This window comes from Haliotis cracherodii, unplaced genomic scaffold (assembly GCF_022045235.1).
Source record: "Haliotis cracherodii isolate W230 unplaced genomic scaffold, xgHalCrac1.p SCAF_17, whole genome shotgun sequence".
NCBI lineage: Eukaryota > Metazoa > Mollusca > Gastropoda > Lepetellida > Haliotidae > Haliotis > Haliotis cracherodii.
In genome coordinates, this window is record NW_027266272.1 from 23803083 (window position 1) to 23814990 (window position 11908).

The 11908-nt window shown below is 40.2% G+C and overlaps 1 protein-coding gene across 1 annotated transcript in view; it reads left to right on the forward strand.

Moving 5' to 3' along the window:
* LOC139464711 (ankyrin and armadillo repeat-containing protein-like) overlaps positions 1-11908 on the forward strand; it is a 36287-nt gene continuing 24379 nt past the window's right edge. Inside the window, exons 1-7 of the mRNA XM_071246228.1 lie at positions 1-106; positions 1488-2143; positions 2779-3213; positions 3632-3736; positions 6529-6700; positions 8149-8332; positions 11262-11481. Coding sequence (XP_071102329.1) covers positions 1531-2143; positions 2779-3213; positions 3632-3736; positions 6529-6700; positions 8149-8332; positions 11262-11481 — 1729 coding nt within the window. The 5' untranslated portion in view covers positions 1-106; positions 1488-1530. The remainder of the gene's footprint in view (positions 107-1487; positions 2144-2778; positions 3214-3631; positions 3737-6528; positions 6701-8148; positions 8333-11261; positions 11482-11908) is intronic.

Genomic DNA, 11908 nt, shown 5'->3' on the forward strand with positions numbered 1-11908 from the left:
ACGCTACTCTGTGTACGAACTATTGTCATTAACATCACCTCTTTATGTCTCAAAGATGAGTGGAATTAACCTAGAGTTGTATTTAAGCAACTGTTTGAGATTTCAGGTATGTGAATACAAGACTAAGCGGCATTTCACTGATATCGTAGTGACAATGAGTTTGTTTTCATTGGCAACCTAGGTTTTTTTCCCAAGGGAATGGTTTTAGTGACTGTAACAATAATGCTATATGTTATGATAATGACGCGACGTTCACAACAATTATTGTAGGATACGCATAGGTAAAGAGTAGACGTTTATGTTTCTTGCCTGTCAGTGATATGACATACCATATATTTTGCGACCTGAAAACCCGATCTATGTCAGTATGTGTACACTTATGGTTATGGGAAAACATGCACTGTGCCGGATATCTATCTACCAGTCCATGATTATTTGAGGCAGCCATACTAACTTGCATGCAAGGTGGTACCTATTTGAACAAAAATATTTAGGAAAAGCTACTTAATTCTCAGAAAAAAATAACCTGCAACTAAGCTCGTTTGTTTAGATTTCTAAATCTCATTAAACCTAAAAAATAATATCCCCATTTAACTTATTTAATAGCTGCAAAATCGTAGCTATTCTGCTTACCTTTAACTTTCTCACATCCTGTGGTTGCAAATACGTAACTCTGATTTATGCCTTCATAATGTGCTACTAAAATCTTAGGCTGATTTTGCACTGGCCTTTCTGTTAATATAGGAAGATTATGGCAACTTTGGCCAAAAGTGTATAGATTTGTGTTCCCAAACCATTTTCCTTTGAATGCACAAAATGTTGCTATTGAAAATGTATTTGTCAAAAGTAATGTATCTTTAAGCAATTAAGAAGGGTTCGTGATAAGTGCCCTGCCCATTGTGTCAAACTTTATAACCATGTATCGTAACATATATAAGTACAGGGGAAAAGTTTGGCTTATAAAAAGGAACTTTTGGGAACACATTATTTGTATTTGCAAAAATAGTAGTACACTAACATATAGATATCATGATGTGTCCTTATAGGTAAACATTTTATCCATATGTGGTTAAAATATACATGATATAGGAAAATATTGTATACCATGTATACCGATACTATGAGTTATAAATTTCATGTGCATGTGTTAACACTCTGAATTGTTTTCTATAATACATGCCATGGTAGTTGAGAGTGAATTTGAAAGTGGTAGTTATTTCTACAATGCGTGCAATGATAGTTGAGAGTGAATTTGAAAGAGGTAGTTATTTCTATACATGCCATGATAGTGGAGAATGAATTTGAAAGTGGTAGTTAACAAAAAAGCCTATTGCTATGATATGCACACAAACCTTATCATTTTGTTTAATAGAATAACAAAGAATATGGAAATACCCATTTTAGAAAAGTTATAATGAATGAAATAATCACCATTCCATCTTAACAAACCAGTTTCACCATGCTTGTGTCTGTATTTGCCATTCCAGGAATTTGTTCGAGATGGAATGAAGACTCCATGTGACAGTTGATATGTCGACATTAAAAAGTGCAATGGCAAACCCCAAGAACGATCAGGGTCCCACTGAGGAGGACATCCTAGCACAACAAAGTGCTCGTCAAGCTTCAAACTTTTTTGAGAAGTTTGACCGTTATGACTGCCAGGAACTGTTGGCTCACTCTTCCACCCACTGGATGCTGTCCAATGAGGACTTCCGCCTACCGACTGACCCCCCGGTGGGACTCATCACGAGCATCAACCCTACGGGTTCAAATTACAGTGTGATCCTCTTCCCAGAAGATGCGGATGTGGCAGAGAATCAGCCTCTTGACTACCGAGAGTTGCATCAGATTGTGAAGGAACTGACCTATGGGATATTTGTTATGCATCAGACTCCGCTCATAGCCTTGGAGGCGAACTACGACAAGAGCACATCCTGTCAGCTTCCGCCAGCCTACCTCGACACCAAGGTGGGGCAGGTGTTGGTCAATGTGGACTACATGTTGAAAGCCCTGTGGCATGGTGCTTACATCCCTAAAGATAAACGGATAAAGTTTTCTGAGCGATGGCGATCTAATTTGGATATTGATCCTAATGGGAATCCTGAGACGAAGAAGCCACTTCTGACAGAGTTCACTAGTGCTGGTAAGTAGCTCTCATAGGGGTCTGTATTAATACATCTTCCCGAGGCAAGAGAGTTAACTGATTGAGCCCAGGAATTCCAGCCTAGTTCGGCAAGGGTGGAGACTGGAATTTTAAAAGTCAGTTAACTCTCTTGCCTTGGAGGGGGCACGGGTGGCCCAGTCGTCTAAGGCGCCGCGATTTGCTGTGCAGAGTTGCGTCCCTTGGGCACGCCAGAAACCTATGATTGTGGGTTCGAATCCCGGTTCGACACGATTATGTTTCTAGGTTTGTCAGCACCATACCCGTGCTCGTGGGTTTCACTGAAGTGGTAAACGTCTGAGACCTGCATTACTTCGGGCTTTCCTCCCACATTAAGTTGACACGTTGGATATAACTGTAATACAGTTAAAAGCGGCGTTAAACCAAACTCACTCACTCACTCTCTTGCCTCAGGAAGATGGTATTAATAATAATCATGTCATGTATTCTGTGCATGTCTAATTTGTTAACAAAGTCTGCTGATCCTAAAAAACAAAAGTGGAATATCATATCTGAAAAACACTGTTATTGTGATGTTTGCTATAATTATTGAAATGAATATTCAGAGTGATGACAAGTGCCTTTGAATACCATGATGAAATAGTTATCTTTTCCAGGTTTGATGGACATTACGAAAGATCCAGATTACTCCACAGCCTACGACAACCTGCCAGTTGAGCAGCCTGGCGACACGGACATGATTCAGGAGGGACGCTTCTTCATGAGCCATGTCGACGATCTCACGATGAGAATGACATTTTTCCAGAACGCAATATCCCACCACAAAGACATGTACATAGTTGATGCTGACTGGGCTGTGTCGAGTATTGTGAAACTGTTGGACGATCGCATTGATCACACAGGTTACGAGAGGATTAAGACGCGCCTTCAGCTTCATGAAGAAATGATCAAAACTGCATTGCCAAGCAAACTTGAGATTAAACGACAAATTGAACTCCTTAGGTTTATTAGTTTCATGACCCCCCTCCTTATCGGCCTGAAGAAGCGGATGAGGATACCCAACATCAACCGATTGTTGCCTGCTATGGCAGGTGAGTGGCGTGGTGGATAATTTTGTATAAAATATGCAATTATTACCCATATGGGCAAGGATATTGGTACAATTATTGTTCCATGGATTGTAGTGTTTGCTTTATGCTGATTGGCTAGTTCATACCGATTGTTCCATTGTTTTCATTGTTTGAGATGCGGCTCTTTTGAGCAGTGTCATAATCCATTGTTCTGGTTCTGACAGACTATTTCATGTGACTGAGCTGACGACTCTCAGAAAAAAAAAGACTATTAATTTTCATAACAGATTAATTTGGTATTATGAAAGAATTAGGTTTCTTTAGCCTCTTTTCAGTACCCGGTAGTATATTACTGATTCTGGAGAAAAAATTTCCTTCATGAATTGCTGCAAGAAAAGTTTTTATGAAAATGATTTCTCCCAAACCCCGTGTATTACAGGAGACGAGTGCCGGACGGAGAGAGACTTACCTCCCCTTATCCTTGGTCAAGATTTCAAATGCAAAAACTTCTCATTTGGAAACCATTATTTCCATCTTCATGGAGGTAAGTGTTGAGAGATAAACTTGTCTTGTGTTGAATATATATTGACCTACATTCATTTTGTGCTCGCCAAAGCAAGCTCATGTTGCCCATCTGTCGTTTACTTTTTCAAAACTGTATGAATGTGTGCTCACAGAATTCTGACCTGATTTTATACTTGGACACTATGGCCGGGAGGGGTAACTCGGGTACTCGGGTCAGGTGGGTACTGAGTAGGACCTGGGTACCCACAGGACTACCCGGACCTGTTGTTAGACACATGATATATTGTTTAATAACAAAAATTATCAAGACCTCCATGGTTACAATGTCAACAATGTTTTGCCTTTCCTTCTGACTTTATCTGTTTGATTAAAGATAAAACTTCAGTAAACTTCAGTGTATGCATGACCAGATTGTTTTATACGCATATATCTAAATATATTTTGCCAGGGCTAAGGTCAAACTATTCCCAATCGGACATTTTGTACCCAACTCTTGAGACCTACAGCTGGTACCTGGGTAGGGTCAGGTAATGGGCGGAGGGGAGGGGAGGTACCTGGGTAGTAAATTTGGACTTGTCCCAGCCCTAATGGACACCATTTTTTTCTTATCATTTAGGTGAGCTACAGAGCCTTTATTTTGTATTATTAACAACTGTTACAATATAGGCCTTTTTAAAACAAGATACATTCTTAATGATTGCTTCCCAGTCCTCTTGGTATCTGTTTCAGACATGTGTTGTTTCTTTGTTGTTTCATACCACACTTATCAATATTCCACCTATGTGACAGCTTTCTAAAATAATCAAGTCTAGACCAGACAATTCAGTGGTTGATATTATGAACAACGGTCCAGGGTACAATGACACGCAATCAACCAAGTCATCCAGCCTGACCGACCGATCCATTTAATCGCCTTTTACGACCAGAAATGGTTGCTGGGAAAAGATTCTAACCTAGATTACCAAAGTGGTAAACATCAGGCTTTCCTCCCACATCAAGCTGACACTGTGATATAACTGGAATACTGTTCAAAGTGGTGTTAACTCACTCACTCAGAACCCTAGGCTTTGATGGGGATTCCAATGTCAGATTGCAATGTACAATTTTGATAAATTTAATGATTCAAACAGCCATTTCTTTTTGTATTCCGATAAATAACACAGAACTCGTATTTTTTGTTGCATTCTCAATTTGTATGTCTGTAGGACCCAATATTTCTCATCTGGTAAAACCCAGGATTGATTGAATACAACTGAGTGTGTTCTTAATATTGTTTTTAGTAAATTGACAGAAATTCTGCAAACATAGAAGGGAGGCAGACCCAAAGTGTCATGGTATTTTGAAACATACTGGTTGGTGTTGTTCATAGGCTGATCCAGTGGAGTTCCAGGGGATCCGGACCCCCTCCTTTTGAAAACCAAATGTAGTGTGTTGTGGGAACTAAAATTGACTGAGAGAGGATTTTGATATTTTGGACCCCTCCATTTCAAAAATGCTGGATCGCCCTTGTTGTTTGTTTGTTGTTTAACGCTGCACTCAGCAATATTCCAGCTATATGATGGTGGTCTGTAAATAATCAAATCTGGAGCAGACCATCCAGTGATTGACATCATGAGCATCGATCTACGCAATTGGGATATGATGACATGCATCAACCAGTCAGTGAGCGTGATCAGCCGATCCTGTTTGTCGTCTTTTACGACAAGCACAGGTTGCTGAAGACCAATTCTAACTCTGATCTTCATGGGGCTAGACAAGCATGGGTTGCTGAAGACCTGTTTAACAAGCATCTTCATGGACTGATGTTATGTAGAGAGAAGGGCATATATAGAGAACCTCCGCCAAGTGTCAGACCAAATATAAGCAAGTTGATAAAAAATATTCACAGTTTGCCAAGGATATTTTTACTTTTATCAATGAGTCTTGATATGTTTGAGCTTGGAAGACACTCAGGTGAGATTCATCATCCAAAATTATTCTTCCATTTTTTTCTGTTTGTAAACAGTGTTTGGAGTGTAAATAATGTAGCCAGCTTCAGTACCAGAGAGATTAGTGATATCGTTTGATTGTGACGTCATGGTAACTGATATCACAATGTTACAGAGCTGTTGCCATCTGCTTGAATATTCTCGTAACTTAAAGGTCTTTCGTGTATTCTTGCATTTTGATACATAATCATTGCGTAATGAGTACAACATTTTGTAACTTTAATGACAAGAAACTTAAATTCCTGAAACTTTTGTGGTAAACAACTGGGTTCCATGGATCCAGTAGATGGCAGATAGTGGTTTTGTTTATCTTGTGTATTTGTTTTGTTTTTTATAATAATTATGTAAATATACATTGTACATGAGCTATATCAATGCCTGTGATGTCAATCACTGGATTCTCTGATCCAGACTCAATTATTTACAGACCGCCGTCATTTAGCTTGTTGGGACAGTTTGTGCCAAAAACTTTTGAGTCTTTTCCCAAAACCTGTCTCATGACATAGTTTTCCATAGATCTTAACATGCTTGATGTAAAAGGCAACTATGCTTGTCGCAAGAGACGACTAACGGGATCTGGTGGTCAGGCTCGCTGACTTGGTTGATGCATGTCATTGTTTCTAATTATGTGGATAGATGCTCATGATATCAATCACTGGATTGTCTGGTCCAGACTCGATTATGTTAATAATGTTAATGTATGGACTTTTATTTGTAAATCTTACTAGACCAAAAGAAATGTTACTAGACTCGGACTACACACTAGAGGTTAAGTCACAGACTGATGAGGTATACATGTATCAGGAGATCCTGTTATTTCCAGGAATTCTATTTGACCTTGAGACCTCCCCTATGGAGGAAGCTGGGAAGGAGTTCTCTGTGTGCTATGATGCTGTCAAGTCAGAGTCCATGATGTATCTCACCAAGCTCCTGGAGCCGGACCACGTGTTTCCTGAGCACTGTGCCACGACCGTCACCGAGATCAATGAAAAGAGGTATGTTGTTATATTTTGACATGATATGATAATATATGAGTGAGTGAGTATGGTTTTACGCCACTTTTAGCAATATTCCAGCAATATCACGGCGGGGGACACCAGAAATGGGCTTCACACATTGTACCCATGTCAGGAATGTCAGTGAACGCTCTAATCACTAGGCTACCTGACTGCCCAATATGATATGATGTGATATATGATATGATATGATATGATATGATATGATACCCATGTATTAACTCATGTTTTAATTCTGCATAGATTTTCAAAAAGAAATAATCACTACATTTTGCAATAACCCGCTTTTATAAATATCGGTATGTCATGATAACTGTTCATGTTTACTTACCGCATATCACGAAACAAAATGCAAAACTGGATTGCGTAAACCCACCAGGACAAGGATCAATGAACCAGACATGCAAATTAAACAAAGACCAGTTGAAACCTCTTGTTAGCTGGGCCTGGAGAATTTTAGGCAAACTGGTGCCAAAAAATTGGCATGAAATGTGTTAACATGTGAGTTCATGTATCTAGCAAGGTTGTACTCGATAAATTCAGTGTTGAAGTCTTTGATTGGCTTGGAAGGACATGAAGACATGAACCTGTTTGTGGATACCGTATTCGACGTAATAAGTGCCAGGGTGCTCTCAGAATTAGAAATAGGGTGCTCTTATTAGATTATAATTTTGGTGAGAGAAAAAAACAGAGTTGTAAGATTGTAAATTTCGTGGTTTATGCTGACAGCCTGAAATGATACAAAAGAAGAATATGTGTGTATTATACACGATAGATATATTTTCCAGAATTTAATTGCCCATAATTAAGGGTGCATACAACACGCGAGTGCGTATTATACACGAATAAATAATTCTTGTGTACGTTAATGAATGGGAAGGGGTGCTCATTGGGATTGTTCACTAGCCTATATATTAGTAAATATCGCCGTGGGCACTTAATAGAGCGTAGCGCTTATTACGTCGAATACGGTAACAACTTCTTTATTGTTTGTAGCAATGTTCTAGGACTACTTTTTTAGGGAAAGTCAGAGGGACTGAGGGGAGGGTCACCCAAACATATGATCTCTAGGGAAGGATCGTAAAAAAACAATACAATATAGGATCATAAAAAATAATGAACTATAAGTGTACAATAAAATATGAAGCGCTTTTGCATTTTATCTTCTCAGGGGAGGGCAGGAAATGAAATATAATGTAAAAGGACATTGGAAAGGTTATCCAAAAATATGACAAGTATTAGGGGAGGGTCATTACTTTCAGTACAGTAGTGCATCAAAACTGTGATCCACACTCCTCTATAATACATGACTGGCCCCTAACACACCGTCACATGCGTGAAATATTGTCCCACTGACCTATAGTTGATGTCAAGAATGTGTCATGTAGTTACAGCATTTTACATTGTGATCAATGGTGGTTGCCTAGATACCATGTGGTGGCATTGGAGCTGGAGACATACTATGGGCAGAATCCACACAAGCCTCTGTGGGTTCGCTCGTACTCGGAGGCCATTAGTGGACTGAAACCCAAGAAGCTCCCCATCAATGACATAAACCTCCACGAACAGTTCAAGAAGTACTTTGGTTACAAGAAGGCCATCAAGTATAAGGTAGGTCTGTCTTCCTACTTGTCTGTCCACAGTACTTCCTACTTGTCTGTCCACAGTACTTCCTACTTGTCTGTCTGTCCACAGTACTTCCTACTTGTCTGTCTGTCCGCAGTGCTTCCTACTTGTCTGTCTGTCCACAGTTCTTCCTACTTGTCTTTCTGTCCACAGTACTTCCTACTTGTCTGTCTGTCCACAGTACTTCCTACTTGTCTGTCTGTCCACGGTACTTCCTACTTGTCTGTCTGTCCGCAGTGCTTCCTACTTGTCTGTCTGTCCGCAGTGCTTCCTACTTGTCAGTCTGTCCACGGTACTTCCTACTTGTCAGTCTGTCCACGGTACTTCCTACTTGTCAGTCTGTCCACGGTACTTCCTACTTGTCTGTCTGTCCACGGTACTTCCTACTTGCCTGTCTGTCCACGGTACTTCCTACTTGTCTGTCTGTCCATGGTACTTCCTACTTGTCAGTCTGTCCACAGTACTTCCTACTTGTCTGTCTGTCCATGGTACTTCCTACTTGTCTGTCTGTCCACGGTACTTCCTACTTGTCTGTCTGTCCTCAGTGCTTCCTACTTGTCTGTCTGTCCGCAGTGCTTCCTACTTGTCTGTCTGTCCACAGAACTTGTCTGTCTGTCCACGGTACTTCCTACTTGTCTGTCTGTCTGTCCTCAGTGCTTCCTACTTGTCTGTCTGTCCACGGTACTTCCTATTTGTCTGTCTGTCCACAGTACTTCCTACTTGTCAGTCTGTCCATGGTACTTCCTACATGTCTGTCTGTCCACGGTACTTCCTACTTGTCTGTCTGTCCACGGTACTTCCTACTTGTCAGTCTGTCCACGGTACTTCCTACTTGTCTGTCTGTCCACGGTACTTCCTACTTGCCTGTCTGTCCACGGTACTTCCTACTTGTCTGTCTGTCCATGGTACTTCCTACTTGTCTGTCTGTCCACGGTACTTCCTACTTGTCTGTCTGTCCTCAGTGCTTCCTACTTGTCTGTCTGTCTGCAGTGCTTCCTACTTGTCTGTCTGTCCACGGTACTTCCTACTTGTCTGTCTGTCCGCAGTGAATCCTACTTGTCTGTCTGTCCACAGTACTTCCTACTTGTCTGTCTGTCCACGGTACTTCCTACTTGTCTGTCTGTCCATGGTACTTCCTACTTGTCTGTCTGTCCGCAGTGCGTCCTACTTGTCTGTCTGTCCGCAGTGCTTCCTACTTGTCTGTCTGTCCACAGTGCTTCCTACTTGTCTGTCTGTCCGCAGTGCTTCCTACTTGTCTGTCTGTCCGCAGTGCTTCCTACTTGTCTGTCTGTCCACAGTTCTTCCTACTTGTCTTTCTGTCCACAGTACTTCATACTTGTCTGTCCACAGTACCTCACGCACTAAAAGGCTACTGTGCTTGTCGTAAGAGGCGGTTTACGTGATTGGGACTTGGTTGATATGTAGCAGTTTAGTGAATGTCTTTTTAGAGCGAACAAACACATACTACGGGGTTGAGGTCTTTATTGCGATGCGTTGAGTGTGATCAAGGATCTATATATCATACACCCTGAAACACATAATAACACAATAAATGATAAGTAAAACATTATTATTAATGCTAGATACATAGCATAGGCTTATTACAAGTAAGTATTTACATATCTCAGTCATCCATTGAACACAAGATAGACTGAACCTTAAACGATTATACTAGAACATATACAGTAATATACATGATCCACAATACTGACATTCAAGGGAGATAACTCCTTGACGTTCATTTGACTATAATGTATACATAATATAAATGCATAACGCTTACACATTCTGCATCAACATATACAATACTTTAAGACAGAAATTAATGATATGATCTTACATTAAATGTGGTCATAACAATTAGATTACATTGTAAATATAAATAACACAATGCATGCCCTGTGGGTGATACAAGGGTGTGGGTCCCAACTGCCACACGTATGGCAACACCATAGATTTTCTGAATAAACAATACATAGACTAAAACACTATTTAACATTAAATATATTGAACAAAGTAATACACACATTTTATTTACAATGATTTGCATGTATCACATCTGAATCTGTACATTACAAAGCTTATTAAAACACTCTTGAAGTAAAACACTTTCACACATATTTCATTGAAGTGATAGAATACATTTTAGTGATAAAGTATGGGTGTTTAGCTTATCTTATGCAGATTTAAATATTTAGACACAATCAACATTTATGTTAGATTACATACATTTAGTTTACTTCATATAACACTTTGAACATACTGTATTATTTAAATACAACACAAGATAGAGATTATAACCATTTAACTCACCTGATTTAATATTGTCTCTTTATCCTTTGCTGGTCTTAGCAGTTCTGTCAGTTTATGTGCTGAGAGAGTTTGCAGTGTAATCAAAGCATGCAGTTTAACAATAGGTGTTAGCTTGGCCAATCAGCAAATGAAGCTTCTGGCCATGGGGCAGTTAGTAGGTAAGACAGGTCAGATACACTTTGTTATAGCTGACTGTAACGGACAACTAGTTATATATAATAAATATATGTAAAAACCTAAAATGAAATTAAAACAAATATATACAAAAACTGCATCGACCACAGATACATGTCATTATATCCCAGTTGCATGGATCGATGCTCATGATGTCAATCACTGGATGGTCTGGTCCAGACATTATTATTTACAGACCTCCATCGTATACCTGTCATTTTGCTGAACGCTTCGTTAAACAAAGAAAGTCGCTTACTCACTCACTCACTCACCCATGCACTCTGTCACTAACTCACTCATCCCGGCACTCACTCACTCACTCTCAGCGCTAGAAACTAACAGTTTCAGGCAACTAGTCCTTATAATGATAACATATAGCAAGGACTACAGGACTAGGAATTTCTAACGCTGACTCTTGTTGTTCCAGTCTGCAGTGAATGGTCTAAAGACTGCATCCCAGCGCGGCCTTGTGGCCATGTTCATGACGTTGTGTCGCAAAATGCCGGCATCCCGCCTGGGCAAGCAGGACGAGCACGGCCTGTCTCTCCTCCACCATGCCGCCCTCAACAACCGACCCCAGATCATTGCTGTACTGCTCCTTCAGTCCATGGATGTCAATGTCCGCCGGAATAACATTCTGTCTACAGGTGGGTGCCTCGCATTTGTGTCCAGGAGTTAGACCCAGTACATCTGAATTATGTCATACCATGAAGCAGTGATTGTTCTCAACACAATGTTTCATCACACTTTAAAATAAAACCTTTAGGATGATTTAGAGTATAATCAGTCACTGTCATGGACATTGTACCGATCTTAAGTCTGTTTTTCCGGACCCCGTTAGTTTGGGACCTGCTATTCCAGACATCCCCCCCACCCATCACAGCACTTCAGGATGATCTGGACAATATACAGTCAAGTCTCGTTAATCCGACACTCGTTTATCCGTCAACTGGCTTTATCCGACACTAATGATGGGAACCGATTAAATCAGTGCTATTTAGACCCGTTATTCCGACAGTCTCACACACCTACTCCGACACACCTAATTTGCAACGAATTACCGAAATCACTCAT